The following is a 24,227-nucleotide window of genomic DNA, read 5'->3' on the forward strand; positions in this document are numbered from 1 at the left end:
TTGGTGGCACGACGTTGAAGCTTTATCAGCCCACCTCGGTAAAGTCGAGGGCTATATAATCTTATGAGGTGGTCGAGGGTGAAGGGAAGCCCATTGATTTTGCTCACAAAGAAATAGAACAAGATCACGATCCTCCAGAAAGAAGGATGAATTTGGCCGAGGGTCATCTGGTATTTCTTGCAAAAATCGATGACGACTGGATCGAGGGGACCAAGCGTGAAAGGATAAGTGTAAACACTTAGATACCCTTCCTCGTAGGTAGTGATCGCTTCCTCCGGTGCCGGTATCATAACCTCTTTGTTTATCCAATTACAATCTTTCTTCACCAAATCAAGGAGACTCTCGCATCGACCGACAATCGAAGAGGGTTTATCGACCTTAAAGTTAGAATCAATAACACACACACCGGGAACAAGTTCTTCAAGGCGTGGCTCCACCACTGGTTTCTCACTGACCGGCCGAGATGAGGAAGCAACCTCTTTCTGAGGAACAGTTTTAGATATCTTGGCCATCTAAATTTTCAAGAACAAAAAAGATGGGTAATTGAAATATTTTGGTATTTGGTGAAGAATAAGCAAAGAAATTTATAGAACCCGGAAATAGAGAACTTTGAAGAAGGCGAAGAACTGTGAAGGTTGGAATGAGAAGAGTTGAAGGTAAAAGTTTAAAATAATAAGGAAGGGGGGCTATTTATAGGTTTCACAATGACGGTTCAGAATTGGCAGTGGCCGACCATCGACTGACGCGCATTTAATGCCTTGGTAACTAAACTGACGGGACATTTGTCACATACGTCACAATCGGGCTCAATGCAGATGTCAGTGTGTATCTAGTCAGAGGTTGAAAAATTATATCGTTTCTCGCCACATTCTTTCCGAGAAATGAGGGGACTATCTGTACACGGTCAAAACCGAGTTTGTCCTTCGTCTGACTAATCGAGACTGGGGGATGATGGACAGGGGTTCGTCATTGTAATATCGAGCTATGATGTGAAGTCGGGATACTGAATTCGAGCCCTAGAAACCAACCAAGGTCAGTTTCAGCCAAGATCGATATCGAGCCCAGATAGAGACCAATCGAGACCAAAATCGGCCAAGACCGAGAACGAGCCCAGATAGAGGTCGAGTGAATAGAGGTCGATCACGATCGAGAGCGGCCGAGTTCGAGCTCGAACCAAGGAACAAAAGAGTCGTTATGGCCGCATTTGGGGAGAGGATCTCAGCAGAAATCAAGGAATAACCAATTAATTAATCTGTCATGGGATCCCCACTATAAATTTTTAATTATATCCAAAGTAGGATTCCTCCACTACATTAAGAGTAGGTTATCATTGATATAGGGGATCAATTTGATTCATTCACGGATTCAGACACACATTTATTCTAGTATATACAGAGAACAGTGCTAATACTATTTCTCTTTGGTTTTTGGTATTTTTGGTCATATTGTTTCTTCTATCAATCATTCTTCACCCAATTTGGAGGTGATTAAATTTGAAGGCTTTAGGCTAACTGATTCATCTGGTTTGCATTCATCTATTTTATAACTAATTTCAGTACATACTTATTTATCTTTCCCAATTTATATTAATTTATACCACGTATCCTTAAAACTGCGTACAAATTTAATTTTATCTGTTTTTCGGGTAAATAAGTACATTTAGCGGCTTTCATGAACGTCTCTATGATCAACAATAAGTTTTATTTTAGCTAAATTAATTTGGCATAAGTAATTATGGCTTTGAAATCAGAAAGGCATTAATTAATTTTTTTTTTCATATCTATCCTTGATCCAATAAATGATCCATAAAATATGAGGATATACAAAGAGTAATCTACGATAATATAAAGGATAATTTAGTCAAATAACACTTGTAAGTCACATTTTATATTATCAATGCATATTAAGAAAAAAAATTATACATACTAATTAGCAACAACTTAAACATAATATTATTGGACCCATGCACAACATGGACTATTCTTTACTAGTAATAATATGAATGGGGAAGGGATAGTGACGTATGAGCTTTATGAGTTTTCAAGAATTTAATGTGAACGATCAAATCACTCTTAAGACGTTTATATATTCTTTTTTCCACCGTATTTTGGCCTTTGTTCTGAAGTAACTTTCGGATTTCCATGGAGGAGGACAGGCCTTCCTAAGCCTCCTACAGGTCACATATCACTCTCCCACTTCTTTTCTAATAATGCAGATTATTATGGCTAAGTGTTGTTCAATTCAGCTCTGGTCAAACTCTCATTACCTCAAACGCATAAAAAGAGAATTAATGGACGTTTGGACATAAGAATTGTAAAATTTCAAAAAAAGTGATTTTTTTTAATGATATTTGAAAATTAGAGTTGTGTTTGGAGATGAATATTATTTTGGGTTGTTTTTGAAGTTTTGTTAGTAATTTGAGTGAAAATTTTGGAAAACAGCTTTTTGAAATTTTTCAAATTTTCGAAAAATTCTAAAATTCATCTTCAAGTGAAAATTAAAAATTTCATGGACAAACACTGATTTCCAAGAAAACTGAAATTTTTTAGAAAAAAAGTGAAATTTTTTTTTTATGTCCAAACGGGTTCTTAATAGTATGTAGTATATTTTTTGTTTTTCCTCTTTATTAGTGTTAGAAAGGCAAGTGACGAAGGTGGTTTACAATTTCTTGATAACTTCTCTTCATTACTTTTATTTCCTTTTTCCATAACTCATGATAGATAAACTCCTATGTGATAATAAGATGTAAAAGAAAAAACTATAATTATTAATTTTTTGAAACCGTAGCTTCAAGTTAGCAAACATTTTATGTCAGAGTTAAGATCCATATGATTTGTGAAAATATTTAACAAAGAGCATGTTAGGTTTGTAGCCTTGGCGTATACCATCTTAATGCACCTTATAGGAATGGACGTCAAATGATATCCTTTTGTCAGAAAAATACACGGGTAAGTAAATAAAATTATATGTATATATATTATGTATTGACTCCCCTTAATTTCCTGATATGTTTACTTTTATATATTTTAACATTCCTTAACAAAAATTTTGACAACAGAAAAGTGTTGCTTACAATATGCTCCAATAGTTAGATTACAAAATAGCTAAAGGTCTATTTTCTTACAAAATTGGTGAAGTTTTCCGCACTTTCCTTCTTATGACCTTCCTACTTTAAGGAGTACTTTTTTTGTGGGGGAGGAGTGGTGGGGGAGGCAACACACTACCACCGGCAAAAATTAGTCACACAATAAACTATTACTCTTCTCGATGCATAATAAGTGATTTCTTTATTGTTTTCGCATATATTAAAAAAATTTACCTTTTAACATTAATTAGTAATGAAATTGACCATAATAATTTTTACTATCTTTTCACATAAATACTCTTAACACATACTTCAACACTATTTACTTCAAGGGCAACATAGAAAAAAATATTATTAATTCATTTTCGAAAGCTTAAAAAAATCAATATTTTGGACCATAAAAAAACTAAAAAATCACTTGTTATGAACGGTAATGAATTAGACATACCCTCCCCTCCCTTAATTTGTGGGTATGCACCTTTTTATTCTATTTAAATTGGACCCAACTATAGTACTGACGGTTTGTTTGTCTCTCCTTTTCTTTTTGTTTTGTTTTAGGATCTTCGACTCTTAGCCAAAGTAGAAAATTATTTACCAAATGCCTTAGCACTTTTTTTATTGTCTAATACTGCTTTTAGGTAGTGTTAACTGTTGATAAATATCTTTGGTTTTTGACAAAAACTAGTAAGCGCGCACACACATATAATTAGGTTGTTTAGTATTACTGGCTTCTCCATAGATATTAGTTTAATTGAAAACCAAATCTTGTTTTCAAAATTCATCGGTGCTTAACCAATTTAACATGAAAAGAGATGGATCCAACGGAAGTAACATGTTTTTTTTTAACCAACTTTGTACTCATGATATTGCAGTTTTGATTGTAAATTCTTATTCACAATATGAATAAATTTATACTAGTTTGTTTTTAACTTGTATGGTGACAATATACATTTTTTTATTCTATCAAAGTACACTTTTTCATGGGATACGATAGGAACAAGATGTCTTTTATTACTAACGAACTTTTCTAAATCAAACGGTTCTAAGAGAAACCATAGGACTGTATCTAGACCTATAAAAATAAGCCCAAAACGCGCCAGAGACCTCTCACCACCTAATATTATTCTCTTTCAACACTAATTTCAATTCAACTCAAGCTCCTCCTATACACGACCAAACTATATTTCCCCCTCCTCTCCCCTCTTCCTTAATTTTCTTCTCTCTAAGAAAAACGTAGGAGCTGAGGGAGAGAGGAGGACGCCATAGCCATGGCTTCTGAATTGTTCTTCAGAGGACAGGAAACTCACCATATAATCAACGCATACACCCCCAAACCACGGAAGCCATGGCAAAACGTAATTCGACCTGTACATTACATGCTCAAAGAGAAACGCCTCGTCTTCCTCTTTGCAGGCATTGCCATCGCTTCTCTTATCTTCGCTATGTTACCCTCGTCACGTGCCCCGTCCGGTCAGGGCAGTTACAGTTACATAAACAACGCGATCTACGATTCGCACTTGCCCTCCGAGTCAACTCATTCTCACAGCATTGCCCGTGCTCATCGGATCATCTACCAGAACCGGGCCGGGCTCGGGTCGTTGCATTCTGGCGGGAAAATCCCGTTGGGTTTGCAGTGTAAAGGGTTGAGGATCCTGGTGACCGGTGGGGCTGGGTTCGTCGGCAGCCATCTGGTGGACCGTCTGATCGCAAGAGGTGACAGCGTGATCGTCGTTGATAATTTCTTCACGGGGCGGAAGGAGAACGTGATGCACCACTTTGGGAACCCGAGGTTCGAGCTCATAAGGCACGATGTGGTGGAGCCATTGTTGGTGGAGGTTGACCAGATCTACCACCTCGCTTGCCCTGCCTCTCCTGTTCACTATAAGCATAACCCCGTCAAGACCATTATATCCTTTTCTTCATTATTCATATTTTTTGGTTTCTATTTAATTCCATTATTATATTCTTCTTCTGTGTTTATATACGTATTTATTTGGTAAATTAGAAAGGTTGGATTCCTTGATTCTAGCTGTTCACAAGACAAATGTTGTGGGGACACTGAACATGCTTGGATTGGCGAAGAGAGTGGGTGCTCGTTTTTTGCTAACGAGCACCAGCGAAGTTTACGGTGATCCTTTGCAACATCCACAAAAGGAGACTTACTGGGGCAATGTTAATCCCATTGGTCAGTCTTCTATAAGTCTCACCAAAGGAGTACTTTTTTATTTGTCTCTATTAAATACTAATAGTACTTATACATATATTTTGTAATGGTAATTGGCAAAAGAAACCAAATTTATTAGAGGAGGGTGTGCTGTATTTTGTAAATGCGAATAGGGTAATGATCTGGCTTCTCTGTTTTGTTGTTTTCAATGTAAAACGGTAAAAATGTTGAGATTTGTCATGTATTGTTAGGTGTGAGAAGTTGCTACGATGAGGGGAAGCGTACAGCTGAAACGTTGACCATGGACTATCACAGAGGTGCTGGCGTCGAGGTATCTCTTATTTATATGGAAAATATTCAAAATATTCGTATACTTCCTTTTATCTCAAAAGGAAAAGGAAAAAGAAAGTATCACTTTACTTTTTCAAAAGCATACTATCATATTATTAATTAATGGCTATACACTATTGGTTGAAAGGTGAGGATAGCTAGGATCTTCAACACCTATGGACCTCGTATGTGCATCGATGATGGTCGTGTTGTTAGCAACTTTGTTGCTCAGGTGAACCTTTTTCACATGCCCAAAGTTTTGCCTCCCACCACTTTTAATTAAAAAAAAGAGGTTATAAATAAATCACCTACATCGTTTTATATTACAATACAGGCCTTGAGGAAGGAGCCTTTAACAGTTTATGGTGATGGAAAGCAAACAAGAAGTTTCCAATTTGTTTCAGACCTGGTATGGCATTTCTTTTGTCATAGACAGCTAGGACCTTTTTTTTTCTCCTTTCAACCTTTTATTGCAGTCTTGTTTCTACTTTCACAATTTTACCATATTCCACCACATTGATTTGCTACTGCAATGCGGACTTGAAAAGAAAACATGAGTTTCGTTGATCGAACTTCATGTTTTTTGCACCGACAGTCTTGCACTAAAACAAACTTGTTTGCGTGAATAGCTGGTGCTGTTCAATTTGTCAATGTGCAAAGCCCTTTCTGTAATACAGATAGAAACCAGTGAAATGGATTATGCCTCGTACGAACCACATGATAAGAAAACTTGTAGAACTAATTGTAATCGGTCCTGAAGGTTTGTGAAGCACAACCCTCTAATTAAGCTAGTAATTGATTTGTGATTCTTATCTTTCAAAGATAAGTATATAACAAAGAAATAATGGCGTTTGATTTTTGTTGTTTCTGAAAGGTTGAGGGCCTAATGCGCTTGATGGAAGGAGAACATGTGGGACCTTTCAACCTAGGAAATCCTGGTGAATTCACAATGCTTGAACTTGCAGGGGTAAGTAATTGATACATGGACATACTTTTTTCTTCTCTTGTCAAGTCTTTGATTTTACAGATTCAATCGTTTCCTTTCTGAAGTCGTTATTTCAATCCAATCAGAATTTCTCTAACCTGGAGGCTATAACTCTGCATTACTATTGATTGAATGCAACAGAATTTTGTAATATTTGTTATTCATGTTGCAGGTGGTCCAGGAAACCATTGATCCAAATGCGCAGATTGAGTTCAGACCCAACACAGCAGATGATCCACACAAGAGGAAACCTGATATCTCAAAGGCTAAAGAATTGCTTGGTTGGGAACCAAAGGTGCCTCTTAGGAAAGGTCTACCTATGATGGTACAAGACTTTAGGCAGCGTATATTTGGTGACCACAAAGAAGATAGCTCCTCTGTCTCCTCCGCGTAATAGGGTTTTTGGAACATTATTTTTGGTCAAAGGGCTAAATGCAGTGCAGTAGAAGAAGATGACCCTGTTGTTTATGTTCTTTCAGTACAGCAAAATGTCCTTGGCAGAAGTCAGAGCTCTTGGTTCTTTACATATTTTAATAGGTCTTCATATAAGTCTGTCAATTTTGTATTTCGATTTATTCCATTTTAACAATTTTGTTGTAGACATGAACCTATATAATGAAAATAAATAGCTGACAATTTTTCATCCAATGGGACTGACAAATTCATCGGCTTTCCTGATCATCTTCTTAGAAACTGGTTAGAAAAAGACAATACCACAGCTCTGAAATGCATATTGCTTGACTAGTGAGAAGTTTGATGAGCATTCAGCAAATTTGATAAGTTTTGTTTCCTTGACCACTATTTACATGAAAATCCATCTCAGTGGAATCAATCAGCAGCATTATTCTTGTTACCTCACACACATGTAAAAGAAGAACACAGACTCCTTATGCTTCCTTGAGTTGGGGGTACATTGATCTATGAATTACATGTTCAGGAGACACAATTTCTCCATTCACACGAAGTTGTTCCAGGAAATCCATCCGCAGTGACTTGAACTGATAGTGCTGCAGTAAAATATAACATGTGAATAGATGAGAAGGAAAAAGTACTTTCAATTACAAAATACAGTGCTATCAAATGCAGAAAACAAAAGATTACATGAATGACTGTTATGTTAGCAGTCTATTGCAGTGAAAAAAGGGCACAGCGATGTTCCAATCACTTCTTTCAAATTCTCAATTGGTGGAAATCTTGGCAACATCATTGTTGTCGCCACAATCTGGTTTTGGCAATAGGAGAAAAGTTGATTAGAACTAAACTACCAATCAATGCCTGTGAAATGTATGCCTTTGACTGCACCAACAGTTCAAGTTTCCAGGACGGGGAAGCAACTAGGAGTGTGAAGAAAGAGAGTTGGTATAGCCTGGGTAGAAATGGGTAAATCTACCAACTCTGTATCTAAAATGTAGGAGATAAGGCCCAAAATAGTCCAGTATCTTTGGAGTTTAACTCAAACTAGTCCTATTTCTTTCGAAAGCACTAATAGTCCATAACTTTTTAAAAAGTGGTACACTTTTAGTCTCAATTGTTTACATTTTCTAGCCATATACATAGATTATACATTTATTATACATAATTATACACATATAATACATAAATTATACATATATTATACCTCCACCGGCTATTTTTAGTTTAAGCAGTTAGGTAGACGGCTATTTGGGTTAATTCTTATTCTTATTATGATGTAGAAAAAATATTTTCTTTCATTTTAACAAAATGAGTACTTTTTCATGTTATAGAAAGAATACTTTCTTTTTCAACAACAAAAAAGTATTTTCTTTTTAGTTGTGTAACACAAATTTCAATGTTGTTTTTGCGAGAAAAGGTAAAGTAACACATCAGTCCTTTTGATTTTGTGTAAATTTTTAAAAGAATAATTAAATTCTTAAAGAAAATAGAGTCTTGAAAACGTTGGATAATTGGGGTTTGGGGGAGGAGGGGAGTACTAGAAACATGGGGATTTGGGATAAGGGGGAGGGGGTAAGAAAAGTAGCGTAAAAATTTTCTAAAAAATATTTTTTACTCTCTAAACAAACACTAGAAAAAAAATTCCTGAAAAAGTTTGTCACTCACCAATCAAACAAGGAAAAATAAATGATCACTCATTTTTTCATATCAAACATGGAGACTAAAAGCGTACCACTTTATTAAAGAATATGGACTATTAGTGCTTCATGTGAAAGAAATATGACTGGTTTGAGGACTATTTTGGGCCTTTTCTCTAAAATGTAGCTGCAAAGACAAATCCAGTTATCCTAGCCGACTTGGTTATACTATTTTAACATTAAAAATTACCACTAGTAAGAGGTGTCCTCCGAGAAGGGGAGAAAAAGAAATATTAAGCAGAAAATAAAACAAAAAAAGGAGGTCATTTAAAATGGAGCTGACATGTGAAACGTTGACATACACACCAATAAAAGCCTTTTGTAGCAGCTTACATTTAACTTTCAAATTAGAGCAAATATTTGAGACGTATGGAAGTAAAGAAAAACCAGAGCAGCAATGGATAGAAAAGAAACAGAGATTAAAATGATCGAAGGTTACCTTTCCTCTCGATTCAAAATCAAAGATATGGTAGAAAGGATCCAATAGTGTGACCTGATCTTCTTCTTTGATCTGACAACAGTATAGTTTATAATGTTAAGAATCTAAGGGTCTTATAATATGAAAATCTCACGGGAAACTGAGAACTGAACATCAGCAAGTACTCGAACAGGAGTTCTCATTACTCAATGCATACTAATCTACTCTTTGCTCTCTCGCAAACAAGAAGATAGGTTTTGTTAAGTCAACTTTTCTTTGTCTTTTCTCTCTTTTTCCTTCTTTGATTTATATCATCTCTTTATTCTGCATAAGCACCATGCTACTCTTAAATAGCAGAATTTAAGGAAGTCACAAATTTATTAACCTTATCAAGAATAGAGTTGGATAGACACGTAGGATTTAAAATCAGTTCTTCAGTATAAAGAGACTTTAGTGGGATACAAATGGCAATCTTATCTCATTCTAAATCTCTTAGTTAATGGAGCAAATACTGGAGGAAGTCTGCAAAAATTTACACTTCCAATTTACTGTACATTATATTCAAAGTGTGTAGCTCACTGGTATTCATAGTAGTATTATAACTCCCTTCGTAATATTTTTCTTCCAAGAAAATAAAGTAGAGGAGAGAAGATCACTAACTGTCAGATATGGTTACCTAGTATACTTAAAAATGATTGCAGTTTTTCGTCAGCTTAGACAAAATTAGACAAATGTGGTAACAGAGATTAAACCAAAGGTGTCACTTACTGCAGTGCTGCGTACGCCATAAACAGTAATCACAAAGCATGTGCGGTCAGAATCACAGACAACATAGTATCTGCAGATGAAGAGTAGAAGCTGAGACAAAAAGAAATAACGCTGCAGTCGGGAAGCTCTGTAGCTTAAATTTCACTTCCGAAGAGAATACTGGAAAGGAGAAAAGTGACAAATGAACTGCTGTAGATTCTTCTAAGGTGAGGTAACTTACATTGGAATTTCACTCGGATTCTTAACTGAAAACAGAACTTTTCCTGTGACTGCTTTGCTTAGATTAGAACCTTCAATTAGGCGGTTCACAGTAGCTTTCTCATATGTAGGATTCACTACAAGAAAGTATTTGCCCAATTTAAGGATAACAAGCTTAATCCAATATCGCCCTGCTTTGAAAACATTATCTAAGACGCATATAAAGCTTACAATCAACAGAAGCAAGTGATGATGCTAGCGATTCAACAGTAGGAAGCGATGATGTTGGAGAACCATTCAGTTCCTGAAAGACAGGATAGAGTTATTCAACTACATCTTTCATAATCTCATGCATAATAGATGAGGCTAAAGGCCTCAGAAGTGGTAGACATAAACAAACTCAATATCTAATGCATGAGATATCATTGCTGTTTTCTCTTGCTTTAAAAAATGAAGACCAGCAGTAAGGTCAGTATATTCTTACATAGGGACTCATTAAGCTTATTAAGTGGGTAAGACGATTTGATTGATAGAGAAAAACTCCTTTGTCTTATGGACGTAACATACTCAGTGCATGAAGAATTTCTTGGAATTAGTACCTTCAACCTTTTTGTAGTACTTAATTATTGTGTCTTAGTAGATTTCCCTTTTCCCTTATACTTTTTTTTCTCCTGGCTATGGTTACACTTGTCAAGGGTTGTCAAAGCCAAAACTTGGAGATATAGAGCAGCACTTGAAAGCATATCTCAAGATACAAATATCATGTTGTTAGTACGTGAAACACATCCACAGTATATGCATGTAATTCTGATGATGCAATAACTCAAGCTTGAGTTCCACACTTGTGACAGACAATATACGTGGATCATTGGTCATTATAATCCTTTAATGGGAAGATTCCCTAACTGGGAGCTTCACTGCTTCAGACTTTGAAAAATCAATGATGAATCAAATGTGTGATCTCATGGATTATGGCACCTTAACCAACTCTTTTAAGCTGATATTGTTTGCTGAGACTTAACATAATTCTCTTAGAATTCTATTGCAGTCTATCATGAATTTCTTAATGTCTCCCAACTGAACAAAGAAAATATGACTGCAAATAGTTTATAAGAAATAGCCACAATTAAATAAACTTACCTGAAGGAAAGAGTTTATTCCCTCAAGAATCTCATACAGATTAAATGCTTGCTCTAGACCATTAAGATCAGGATCCAGTAATTCAGCAGCTTCAAATCCAGAAAGGGACGTCTCATAGTCCTCAAAATACTTGTACGTCTATAGAACCAAATCATAGATTCACCAAAGCATTGTATTGAAATTTGAGAAGGAAGAAGTGCAAACAACATGATATAAGCAGACGTGAATTGTGCTGGTGAAGAAAATAGATGCCTTCTTTGAAAGTCTCGTCCTTTCTTGACTATGCATAAAATGCTCAAGGTGCAAAAGCAGAATGAAAATCAAGAGATTTTGCTATTTAGTTTGCTTTTAGCAGGCAACAATCAATCTTGCATTAAATCAAAGTGAATCTAGAAAGCCTTTCCTTACATGCTTCCACGAACCTCCAAGAAAATCTCAGATACACATAATTTATGTGCTAGAACAATTCAGAACGAGAATTGGCTAATAGCCTTACCATCGCGCAGTTATAACACATATGAGAACTTATCTTCATCCTCTCATCTTTCAGCTAAAACAAAACACAAAATTAGAGGAGGCTATGAGTAAAATATGTAGACCTAAAACTGCAAAACAACCTTAAATGTTATGAAGTCAATAAACAAATATGAAGCTCATGAGAAAAATGAGAAGAGAGACTGCAGAATGTCCCATGAGGAAAATGATAAAAGGGAGACGACGGAGTAGGCATATTGTGGGGAAGCTTTAATGCCAAGGTAAATTGGCGAGATGCATACTCACAGCATTCTTGTATGCTTTTAGTGACTGCAGAAGCATATTAATGTCCCAACATCCCGTCACAAAATAGGCAGTGAGACATGAGTTTCCTAGGATGTCTGCCAGAAAAGATGAAAGATCATTAAAGAAACCCGAGTTTGGATGTAACCAAATTTTGGTAATGGATAATCAATCTTCTGATTTCACATAGCAGGACACCAAAATAACTGTGCTTATAAGTGAAATATAACATGCAATTTGCAAGACAAGTACAAGTTTTATGATGCTTTTTATGTTCATATTCAAGAACATAGGTAGTTTCTGTTCCTTCAATTTTTCAGTCTTGTACAAAGTTCTAAATTATAGCATAGTATATGGCAAGTAGAGGGGGTCTCAGTACAAAAAAGCAGTCTTACACCATGATATTCCATCCTGGATATCCAGAGCGATTGCTTCCTTGACATGTTTGATACAGTCGTTAATGATTTCTACTGGATTCTCAACCTCTGAAAAGTAGAATATTACAATAGGTAATCAGAAATAGCGTAATCAGAAATAGCATTGGGAACTTAGAAAAAATGTCAGTACAATTATTACAGATCTAATCCAGAAATTAAGGTTAAAAATGTGAATACAGTTGCTATAGATTCTTGCTGGTATCAAAATCAAAATGCTACGTGTTCTTATTGCTTGTAGCTACAGATTTAAAATATTTACCTGTTTCGCCTATGCACTGTCTTCTTTCAAGCACTGATAATTGAAGTAATAGTTGCTTATTATTCGGATCCTGAAGACAATAAATACAATTAAATCCATTACTTCAGAAATTTTGGAAAGTAAAGAAACTTAAAACTCAAGAATTAAGCAGCATGCATAAAATGACGGCACCTGCTCAAGGCCAGAGTTGAAGCAACTTTTAGCTTTATCCAGATCTCCTCTCTTCCAAACACAAGTTCCTAGGCATATCCACGCATCCACCACAGAGGAATTCAACTTAACCTATAACAGAAATCCACCGATAGATAAGAAACAAAAGAAATCGGAAAAACAAAAATAGTAGCATGCATAGAAATAATTTTAACTCACAGCATCCGTCAGAAGACGTTCTGCTTCCTGATTATAAGCAGGAGATACATCCAGTAGTTTTCCTCTCAAATACAAGTACATTGCTGCCTCATCTTGCGATTCCCTCTTTTCTAAGAATTCAACATACAGACATATATGATTCAGACCATAATACTAATCGTATCGTGTTAAAACAGAATTCATTGCATGCATCTGAATTTAGAAACTCGGAATTCAATGCATTCTTCTAAGAATTCGGTTACCTATTGGAATTGCGTCGAGTTTTTCGAGAGCGTGTTCGATTTGGTCCTTCAATAAGTCGATTTTTTCCTGGTAGCTTGGCAGGGCAAAGTAGTGACCGCGAAATTCATCAATGAACTTTGCAACTTCAATCACCTCTGCAAACACGTTCTCTGAACTGCTCATTTTCAGCGATGGAGAAAAACGAAGTTGAAGTTGAAATGTATGGAATGGAAGCTTCTCAATACTGAATGAAGTTCAATGGAAGAAGACTGGGGTAGTTATACGGTTATGAAAAGAGTTCACGCTCCGTTCACCTCAAATTTTTGGAAATTACATCCTCTACCCCTTAATATTTTCTGTTATGATTATTTGACCCCTTAATGTTTTAAACATTTACTTAAAAATACCGTCCGTCTTTCTTCTACTTTAACTGCTATGAAATCCTCATTTAATAAGTACACTAAACATGTACAACATTTGATATTGTACTTCAAAATTTTATTAAATCAGCTGAGTGATTATATGATTTGCGTGATACTTAATGCTCCATGTTTAGACTTTCATCAACTCTATACATATAATTCATCTCGTTGTAAGATTGAGTTTGATAATTCATCTTTATTAAAGCTTGATTATCTCGACCTGATACGATATATGTATTTGAATTCGTTAAAAAGTTATATTCTTTTTTCTTATCACATTCTCCCTCCCGTACTATTTTAAAGAGTAGTTTATTTGGCAGTGAGCAAGCCTTAACATAGCTTTACAAATCCGGAAGGCTGAATTGCGCTCAATTTTCTGCTGATGTTTTACATATTTCTGTCATTATTTCCCAACTTCTATAAATTATCGTCCCGTGGAACATGATTTTCATAAGAATTGCTAGACGAGCCTCGAGAGTTGAGTGTTATTAGAGTATAACACAATTTGGCCACTAGACAAGTCCTGATTGTTGAATTCTTAGGGTACACAATTCGACCATTAGACAAGTGTTGAGTGTTTTTAGGATGCACAATTAGGTCACTCGGCGAGTAAATCTCATCGAACTAAGACCCACATGTGTGTCCACCCAATGGCGAGCTTCGAGCCAGTTTTCGTAAAGACTTTAAAAATACTACTAGTAATTTTTATTATTAAAAGCAAAAAAAAAAAAAAAAAAAAAAAACTAAAGTAAAACTTAACCAAAAGCTTCGCAGAAACTACAACTTCTGAATCATGACATACCCTTAAATCTCTCTATTATAAAGTTTTTGTAATCACTAAAGCGTTACTCGTAGTAAATTAGAAAAAGATTTTATTGGAAGTGAATTTGCTAAATGAAAGGGAAGACTGTTTATTCCAGTTTTTTCACAATAACATACCATGCTTACAGATTACTTTATTATGATAATTTTATTGCCATTTTCCTAAAATAATATGGAGAATATTTATTGAAATAGGAGCTCAAAACGGGAGTACCGCCTTATAGTTCCAACAGGAATTAAGAAAATAGGGAAACTACGGGGGCCTAAGCGTAATAAATAAACCTTTAAAACTACATTTCATAACAGCTTTTTCCCGTCCAGTTCCTCTTGCAAAACTTTTTCTTTTGGGTTAATGTATAAAACCTCCTAAAGTTGTCAATATTTGTAACCTACATACCTAAATCATTGGGTTTTTCTTTACCCCTTAATCTTCAATTTTTTCTATTTATTACCCCCTCTCCTGGATTAGAAATGACATTGAGAGGAATTGACTATCTCAGAGACGCATTTGAGCTTTAAAAATGCAGCGATGTGGTATTGGTGTTATTTTCAAGTGTATTTTTTTTATTTTTTATTTTTGCTTTCTAAATGTACCTATCTTCTTCATCCTTTTCTTCGTTGTTCGTTTCTTATTTCTTTTATCCAATTTTCTTGTTTTATCTTTCAGTTCAAACGAAACAGCTCTTGTTGATACATAAAAATCAATAACTCTATAATGACAAGAACACCAAAAGCTTACATTACATTAATAACAATAACAATAATTTTTTTTTGGTGGTTGGGGGGGGGGGGGGGGGGAGGGTTAAAATTTCTGTATTCTTAAGTTATTATTACGTTAAGTTTGCTGACCGCCGTTCTCTTAAGGACTAAAGTTAGGAACAAAAGACCATATAAATTAGTAATTCAAAGACCAAAATTGCAATTATTCTTGTGTTTTGTAAAATGATTTACGACAGACCAATTACTTTCATGGAATTTGGATAAAAAATAGTAGAGGTATCATTGAGGAAGTATAAGAATGAAACGGGACAAGGTAGTCTAAAAGGTAGACGGTATGCAACACGAATACAAAGAGAATAAAGTATTTGTTTAATTGTTTCACGTCCATTATCGTCTACTTAGACAAAAAGATCAAATCAAATCGAAAATGCATTAAACACAAGAATAAAAATCAAATAGTAGGAGAGAAGAATAGCTTGTCTCATGTCAGCACAACTTAGCTAAGGTAACTATACAATCATCCATGAAATTGAGATGAAGATGAAAAGGATTTTAAAAGAGATTCAGCAAGTTCCATATCTAGATTTTACTCCAAATAACATAGTGTAATTCAAAAACATGTAGATAAACCAACCTATGATCAACTCCAAGCAACAGTCCCCTAGAGGATTATGATTGTCCTATAGGGATTAGGGGCCATTTAAAGTGAAAACGATAAAGATATACTTGCTTTGTAATTCATATGTTAGGTTTGTTTCCCTAAAACTCGTGGCCTATGAAATTGACAAAAAAAAAAAAAAAAAAATCATGTATGAACTTCAATTAGCTGAATTTCGTTTTCCATTCCGTGAAGCATGCCACTGTGCCATGCTTCCTCAATCAACATGATGTAGTTAGTATGGCACAGACTGGTATGGATGGAGACAAGGGTCCATCAATTTCCAGCACTACTGCAGTGTATTTTAGTCCCTTCTAAGCAAATCAGAGAAATTTTATCTGGAGTCCTCAGCAACATGACACAAGAGACACACAAGACCTGTTGCTCCAGCAACCTGCTTCCAGTTTCGGGTGCCTGCACCAAAAGCAGCCCCTGCTACTACACCAGCAGTCAAAACATTAACCTGCAAAAGTAAAAGCGATCTTATAACTTTAGTTGATAGTAATACCCATGGCTTACCGTTAACACGAATACAATTAGTACTAAAGTGAAAAAGGTACTGTGAGAAAAGTTTAAACGCATCATGTAGTCCAAGCAAATGTCGATTCTTTTGGATCAGTGCATGTTTATTATTCTTTAATTAGAACATCCAAAAGAATATGCAATTTTCATGATTTCTGATTTTGTTAAATGTTAATTTCATCTAGCAAAAGGGGATTGTTTCAGTTGCTCTTATATTGGCTGCAAAAGCATTACCTCCAATTGGTCACTTATATAGAAAAAGGTTCAGAGATCATACAATCATACTTAGCTATCTAAAATTCTGAGATATCACGATATCATATTGGACTCTAACAATATGAAACGGTAACTAAAAACTGTAGCCAGCGTTGTTAAAAGCGACCGCTTCCTCGCTTGAAGCGAGAAGCGATGCGAAGCGAGGCACCTGGCGCTTCTCTGATCTGAAGCGTACCAGGTACACAAAAGCAATCGCTTCCCTTGAAAAAGCGAGGAAGCGAACAAAGCGACAAAAGCGAGCGCTTCTCTTTATAACTGGGCTGCCAACGTTAATTAATTAAAAAGGCTCTCTTTTTTTAACTTCAAGATCATCAAGTTTGGTCCCATGTGATTTCTTCTTCCTCCTCCTCCTCCTTTTTCTTTTCTTTTTCTATCACTGTTTCAGTGTCCAAATAGCAGTAAAATACTGGCGAAATTTTTTTACCCTTCAGTTCTTCTTTTTCACATTCTCCTCTTCTTGTTCTTCATTTTCTTTCACTGTTTCAGTGATAAATTGCAGCGAAATGCTGCCCATTTTTCGTTTCAGTTATACTGCCAATTTTTGGCATACTTACTACCATTTTTTTCATATCATTTATTCTTAGTTGTCTATGCAGTATTTGTTTTATTGTCATTCTCCTCTTCTTCTTCTTCTTCATTGTTTATGCAGTATTTATTTTAATATTTTTTAAAATTCCGCTTCACTTCAAAAAAGCGAGCGCTTCACTTCTCGCTTTAAGCGAAAAGGGACTTGTCGCTTTTCCTCACTTCACGCTCTTCACAACACTGTGGTAGTCTCTTTTCTAAATCTATATTACGCACTACAAAGAAATGAAAAACAAAATTTATCTCAATTTCACATATATTGCATGATTACTATAACTTGACGATGGAGAAAAACATATATTCCTACTTTCGCATCGAGATTCATAAAAGTAGACCTTGATGTGCTTATTAACTATGCCTACCAACTGTTAGCCCCAAACAAACAACCTGATATGGTTTAATATAACAGAAAATTTGGAAAAATTAGTGGAAGCAACATTTCCATATAAATTCTCTTAGTTAAACAATAGTAGCATATTTTACATGTACATCCACAAGTGGGTCAATAAAGGAGCGTCCAAATTAATGCTGTGATCTGAGAGGGTATATATATATTTTTTTTTGATAAGGTATGAGAGGGTATATGTTTACAAACTGACCCAATCATTTCGTCTTCTATATCTCTGAAGCCCACAGCGAGTGGAAGAAAATATTGCAGCAAACAGTCCTATAAAAGAAAGATGGATGCTTATCAGATGATAATGACATATCTAAACCAACCATGACATTATCCAAGAGAAAACATAGTAAAAAGAGCATAAAACATTAAACACTTAGGACTGATTAATTGGACACAATCAAGTCTGACAATGAGCATTTGGTACACCTTTGCAATAAACCAAGTTTAAGTTTACATAACATTATAACAAGAAGCACACAAAATGGTGATAGTTTCATTCTAAACAGACTTTTATAGAAGTAGTCTAGGGTAGCATAGTCCATGTCAGTGATTGTAATTCTGCTCATTATATTTGTCGCATTTCTTATTACGCTGTGTTGAGTCATGAAACATGTACAGATAACTATCAATTTGAAATATAATACAAACTAGCTTATTTCTCCACAGTTTCTCAGGTTATGGTTCAGATTGTGTGGTGTTTTCAGATATGGATGTTCTTATGATACACCATAAGCTTCTAAATTGAAAAGGTCGCATCTAAGCCTTTCCTCAAGTAATAGGGCTCCGACCGACAAATAATTGACTTTAATATCACAGATCAAAATGTGCGCCACCAAAAATACAAAGCTCTGCTGATTGGTCTATATTTCAGTGTAGTAGTATGTTATTTACCTTACTTTATCTTATTTTACATATCACCAAAACTCATGCTTAATATAGACGATTAGTATAGTTGGCGTGTAAGATAACCAGCACTCTGTACTTTTCACTGCCAGTGTATATAACTTAAATCTAGATTAACATAGAAGGTGACATGTCGGGAAAATATTTGGTTAATGTAAATTAGATTGGGGAAAGTCAATGTGATTACCCCACTGAAAGCCAAACCGACCAACTGACTTAGCCTGCATATAGAGTAAAAGCACAGAAGACAATCAAATTATAACTAAACCAAACAAAAAAAGCACAGGAAAGGGATTGCAATGAGCAACTTACAATAAAAGAAGCTCGATGAATGCCAGCAAGACCTGTTCGTAGTATAGGAGTAAAGCAGAATAAGAAAAATACACAAAAGGTTTGATCTTATCATCAACATCGAATGAATTATACATAAAAAACTAAGTATAGCACCTAATTTGTTGGCTTCGTATGGACCAGAACAGGAACCCCAGATTAAGCCGGCCTGCAGTATAGTCCCACGTAGAGTAAAGATCCTAATAAGTGCTTAAGAACATTTGGATAACAAATTAGGGAAACAAAAACAGTGGCTTACGGTGCCCATGCGAATGACGGAATTGACGGCGGTGGAAGAGCAGGGGACGTCGGCGGGGATGTCCACCTCCATCTTCCTTTGATTTTACTCGCAGGAGGGAAGGGAATGTCTCTCCCCACCAATATGCTTGCTGGGCCTTTTAGCTAGGCCCACTACTTACTGCTCTAAGCAAACAAAACCCACATAGTGCGGCCCAGTCCAAATTGCTTGATTGATGCAAACCCAAACCTGGAGGCCCAACTTATCACGTACTATAATCTAGGGCTTCTTACACTTTTAGCCCGTATCAGAAATTATTTACATTTAGTAGCCGAAAAAGTATATAAAATTTGTATAATTTTTGAATATAACATACAATATATATATATATATATATATATATATACATACATACAATAAATATATAAAAAATATATATTTTTCGATTATTATTTTGAGAGTTGCTATACATTATCATTTTTCCTATAATTAATCTGCATATCTCCTCAAAATCAGCTCAGCCTTATTTCCATATCGAGAAAATGACAAAGATGGTCCCTCGTGATTGGAGTATATTTAAAATAATCTCTTAAATATAAATTCGAGTATTTTTCATCCTTTAAAATTTTTCAAATAGTGCGTTTATTGTTTTTATTTAATAAATTTTGACAGTTAAACTTAATGAAAATTATTGGAGTATGTTTAAAATAATATCTGAAATATAACCCCGAGTAGTTTTCATCTTTTAAATTTGTCAAAGAGAGCGTTTTTTTGTTTTTAGTTAATAAGTTTTGACAATAAAATTTAATGAGAATTATTTAAGAAAATTAATCAAAAATACTAGGAGAGTTTCATTATTAACTCCTAAAATATACGATACTAAATACTGCATCAGACACCAAAAACATATTACCAAAAATAACAGAATTTGCACCTAAAAATGGCACCATAAACTAGAACTAGAAGTAGACAGAAAAAAATAAAATATAAAACTGCACCTTCAAACGTGAGTTCCTATTAAATTATTTCTTTTTTCATTGTTCACAATAAATTGAACAATAAGAATTTACAAATGTTTGATGCGAACTAAAAAAAGCTCATTTTTTGGCAAACAAAAAAAATATCAATGTTATAAAATATAGCTCAAAGTAACAATATAGAACAAGAAAAAACAAGCTAAGATGTATAGAGAGAAAGAGATGAGATATTCTTATTTCTTTTTCAATTGTGTGTATTTTCCTATCTATTACAAGACCTTTATATAGGTATGAAAAGTAAAGAAAAATATGTCATTAAGCATTTGAGAAGATCACGGAGAAAGAGTAGACATCCACCATAATTTGATTTTTCTTATAACATTCCCCTCTTGGATGTTCATAGATAATATGCCCCGTTAAAACCTTATTAGGAAAAAATCCCATGGGAAAAAAATCTCAGTGAAGGAAAAAGAGTACACATATTTAGAAATACGCCTCTTGGTTGCCTCGTTAAAAACCTTGTAAGAAAAACCTAGTGGGACAAAACCTTATAAGAAAAAAAGAGTACAACGCGTATTAACTCCCTCCGATGAGAGCATCAATTCACATTCCTGAGCCTTCGCATCCCAATCTTGTACACTAGTTTCTTGAAGGTTGACGTCGGTAGAGATTTGTTGAACAAATCATCCTTATTATCACTTGAACGGATCTGTTGCACGTTGATATCGCCATTCTTTTGAAGATCATGTGTGAAAAATAACTTTTGTGAAATGTGCTTTGTCCTATCCCTTTTTATGGATCCTCCCTTCAATTGGCTATGCATGTTGCATTGCCTTCATACAAAATTATGGGTAACTTGTCACACTTCAAACCATATTTGTCTCAAATAAGGTGTATTATAGACCTCAACCATACACATTCTCGACTTACTTCATGAATAGCAATTATCTCAGCATGATTAGATGAAGTAGCCACGATTGATTGCTTAGTCGATCGCCAAGATATGGCAGTGCCTTCATATGTAAACAGATAGCATGATTGAGATCGAGCCTTTGTGTGGGTCAGATAAATACTCAGCATCTGCATAACCAACAAGATCGGGACTGCAATCATTGTCATAAAATAATCTCATATCGGTAGTTCCTTTTAAATACCACAATATGTGTTTGATTCTATTTCAATGTCTCTTTATAGGAGCGAAGCTATATCTTGTTAAGATATTAACTGAAAAAGTTATGTTAGACCTTGTAATGTTAGAAAGATACATTAGTGTACCAGTTGCACTAAGATATGGTACTTCGGGACTAAGAAGCTCTTCATTATTTTCATGAGGTCGGAATGAATCTTTATTTATATTGAGTGATCTCACAACTATCGGGATACTCGATGGATATGCTTTATCCATATAGAATCGCTTTAAAATCTTTTTAGTGTATGCTGATTGATGGACAAAAATTCCATCTTTCATATACTCAATTTGTAGACCAAGACAAAATTATCTTTCCAAGATCTTTCATTTCAAATTCTTTCTTTAAATAGTCTACTGCTTTTAGGAAGCTCCCTAGGAGTTCCAATGATATTTAAATCATCAACATACATGGCGATTATAACAAATTTAGATCAAAATCTTTTTATAAAGACACAGGGACAAATTGAATCATTCTTGTATCCTTCTTCTAACAGGTACTCACTCAGGCGTTTATACAACACGTGCCTTGATTGTCTCAATCCGTATAGGGATTTTTTGAAGCTTTATTTAATAAATTTCTTGGAAACCTTAATATGTTTCATAACAATTTAAATCCTTCAATGATTTCCGTTATACGCATATCACATTTTTCTTGTATTGCCAGATTAAAACCTGAAATGACTACATCCACCACAGGAGAACATGTATCTATATAATCAATACCAGGATATTTATAAATCTTCTTGTGACACAAGTCGTCTTTATGTTTATCGACTTGACCTTGTTTCGATCAAGAACACATTTATACCTCCACTGGCTTTATACTTCCAAGTGTTGGGACTATCCGTCCAACTTCATATTTTTCAGGTGAAATCAATTTTCATTGCATATTTTTCATTTGGCCAATCATTTATCTGTCCAAATTTCATGACAGATTTGAGCTCAGGATCCTCGTTAATATTAATAATATTGAGCGCTACATTATATTAACAATATCGTCGACGATCATTTTATATCGGTTTTACTATCACCCAATAAAGACATAACTTATTGAGATCTCTTTATCTTATTATTTTCAGGTACCTGAGCCTCTCTCATGAGGTCTTATGAAGTGTTATGTCGTGGTGCTCTTCTAGAGCACTTGCCTCCTTATTATGACCATCTTGAACATTTGCTCTTCTCCTTATTCAAGGAGTTTTATCTTTGGAACCGATTAGTCTATTATGCTTCATGCATGCCATAGACTCTATTCATTATGAACTTTATTTTATTTGGCGCATTAGCAGCTGAATATGACATTTAGTTTTGGGTCAGCAAATACGCCTAGCAATATTTTGTAAATGAATTATCACTTGAACTTCAAGTTCATATTTTCTCGTACGAGTATCTAGATGTACTCATAATAATTCATTACATGCATTACTTTTTCAGCTGCCCATTTTTCCCCCTACTGTTGGGATCACCAACAAATATCCCTAGCCTTATTTGGGAATCCATCTTTGTGCATTGTGGTGGAACAATTAAATCATATAGTACATTCATATTTCTGGATGGAAATTATTTGGTTCCTGACCTTGAACCGATTGTGATAGGGAGAACTTATCATAACTTGGCTAGATTCGTACACGTGCTGTTGTATATTAAATAATACATCACATACCAAATTTTATTTTGGCAGTTTTATTCTCAAACTAATGGTTTAGATATAATTGGAGGCATATAATTTATGCTAAACCAACTTGAATTTAAATGAGTATTATCAAGACAAATCATCATAATTTATATTCTGGAACTGTGCTCTAATAATTTGTGCAATCAATCTTGCAAAAGCCAAACTGCAAGTTGATAACAAATGCACATGTGACCATAGAATAGATGCATCTATTAAAATCATATAATAGTAAACGGTCCACATGGCAGGTGACTGGGCCAATATATTTATCACCTTTTATTTATTCCAAAAATCAAGGGATTCAATCCCAACCTTAACTGGTATATCATGAGAGTAAGCATCACAAGGGAATTATTGAAGAATCTTCTATTTCTGCAATATATGCCAATGTAATTCTCAATTAATTTTTTGCATCATAATCGAACTGAGATGGTCAACCGGTCATGCCAACTAATATTTGTTTCAGTAAACCTCTAGTTTACTTGTGACATATGATTCCATCATCATGCTTATATTTGTGTAGTACAAATAGAAAGAAAATCAGGTAACCTTTCATATTTACCCGTTATGATTATAGAAATATGAAGATATTCAATATTCCTTTCATTTATAGTCTCAATATGCCAACCACTTTGACTTATACATTTGAAACTCAAAAAAGTTTCTTTTGAGACTTTACAGTATCAATGCCGTGAATAATTTTATTTATTCGGGTATTAACAAATTAATTTTTTGGAGCTCTTAACAACTTTTGTACTACAAGATCTTTTGTTACACCATTCATATGGTAAATGTTTCCTTTACGGAGAAAATTATATCATAATAAATTGTCATGGTCAAAATTATCATAAGAAAAATCATTTCTTGCTTTAATTTTACCTTTAATAACCTTTTATAAGGCACAACAAAATATCTTTTTTTTGGGCGTATGACATGTACGCGACCAATGACATATTCATGTAACCACATAATAATATTTATTCTCTTTATTTCACTCAAACCTCCCTTAGAGGTGAGTTGTGTGATATTCATCTAATCATGCATTACATGTATTTATTCATTACTTTTGTCACATATTGCCACATTCACATTTAGGAATGGATCTTCATTCTCAATGCTTATCACAAGTCACATTTTCTTCAAGGAATGGATCATAATCAGCGGCATGCTTTATTATTTTTCATACCAATTTGATGGTAAACATTGCCTTCACATTTTAAAGGACTGTTTTGAGAACCTTTATTGTTCTC

The 24,227-nt window shown here is 34.7% G+C and overlaps 3 protein-coding genes across 3 annotated transcripts; 1 reads left to right on the top strand and 2 right to left on the bottom strand.

Annotated features, from left to right (window-relative positions):
* The first annotated feature begins 4,353 nt into the window (after positions 1–4,353).
* On the top strand, positions 4,354–7,212 carry LOC104092727 (UDP-glucuronic acid decarboxylase 2). The gene is made up of 7 exons (XM_070178041.1): positions 4,354–4,997; positions 5,128–5,270; positions 5,501–5,580; positions 5,728–5,811; positions 5,914–5,988; positions 6,454–6,546; positions 6,737–7,212. The coding sequence occupies exons 1-7, from the start codon at positions 4,354–4,356 to the stop codon at positions 6,956–6,958; spliced, it is 1,341 nt and encodes a 446-aa protein (XP_070034142.1). The 3' UTR covers positions 6,959–7,212.
* Positions 6,805–13,492, bottom strand: LOC104092726 (uncharacterized). Its single transcript, XM_009598391.3, has 13 exons — positions 13,284–13,492; positions 13,042–13,151; positions 12,844–12,954; positions 12,673–12,742; positions 12,372–12,461; positions 11,980–12,074; positions 11,696–11,749; positions 11,200–11,337; positions 10,291–10,363; positions 10,082–10,196; positions 9,862–9,931; positions 9,115–9,186; positions 6,805–7,571 (listed from the first exon to the last, which is right to left on the bottom strand). The coding sequence occupies exons 1-13, from the start codon at positions 13,444–13,446 to the stop codon at positions 7,452–7,454; spliced, it is 1,281 nt and encodes a 426-aa protein (XP_009596686.1). The 5' UTR covers positions 13,447–13,492; the 3' UTR covers positions 6,805–7,451.
* Positions 13,493–15,775: 2,283 nt separating this feature from the next.
* On the bottom strand, positions 15,776–19,308 carry LOC104092725 (outer envelope pore protein 16-4, chloroplastic). The gene is made up of 6 exons (XM_009598390.4): positions 19,161–19,308; positions 19,019–19,070; positions 18,884–18,915; positions 18,759–18,792; positions 17,868–17,935; positions 15,776–16,348 (listed from the first exon to the last, which is right to left on the bottom strand). Exons 1-6 carry the CDS (start codon positions 19,230–19,232, stop codon positions 16,220–16,222), a joined length of 387 nt encoding a protein of 128 aa, XP_009596685.1. The 5' UTR covers positions 19,233–19,308; the 3' UTR covers positions 15,776–16,219.
* Positions 19,309–24,227: the final 4,919 nt, after the last annotated feature.

Source organism: Nicotiana tomentosiformis, chromosome 6, assembly GCF_000390325.3.
Source record: "Nicotiana tomentosiformis chromosome 6, ASM39032v3, whole genome shotgun sequence".
In the NCBI taxonomy this organism is placed as follows: Eukaryota; Viridiplantae; Streptophyta; class Magnoliopsida; order Solanales; family Solanaceae; genus Nicotiana; species Nicotiana tomentosiformis.

Bases quoted from the DNA above. Each gene is read 5' to 3' on its own strand.
- LOC104092727 (XM_070178041.1), top strand. From the start codon at position 4,354: ATGGCTTCTGAATTGTTCTTCAGAGGACAGGAAACTCACCATATAATC. The intron at 5,581-5,727 runs GTATCTCTTATT...ATTGGTTGAAAG, and splicing joins ACAGAGGTGCTGGCGTCGAG to GTGAGGATAGCTAGGATCTT. The intron at 6,547-6,736 runs GTAAGTAATTGA...TTCATGTTGCAG, and splicing joins CAATGCTTGAACTTGCAGGG to GTGGTCCAGGAAACCATTGA.
- LOC104092726 (XM_009598391.3), bottom strand. From the start codon at position 13,446: ATGAGCAGTTCAGAGAACGTGTTTGCAGAGGTGATTGAAGTTGCAAAG. The intron at 10,197-10,290 runs GTAAGCTTTATA...ACTTTCTTGTAG, and splicing joins ATCACTTGCTTCTGTTGATT to TGAATCCTACATATGAGAAA. The intron at 7,572-9,114 runs GTAACCTTCGAT...ATTTTACTGCAG, and splicing joins ATTTTGAATCGAGAGGAAAG to CACTATCAGTTCAAGTCACT.
- LOC104092725 (XM_009598390.4), bottom strand. From the start codon at position 19,232: ATGGAGGTGGACATCCCCGCCGACGTCCCCTGCTCTTCCACCGCCGTC. The intron at 19,071-19,160 runs GTAAGCCACTGT...ACTATACTGCAG, and splicing joins CCGTCATTCGCATGGGCACC to GCCGGCTTAATCTGGGGTTC. The intron at 18,916-19,018 runs GTGCTATACTTA...TACTACGAACAG, and splicing joins ATACGAAGCCAACAAATTAG to GTCTTGCTGGCATTCATCGA.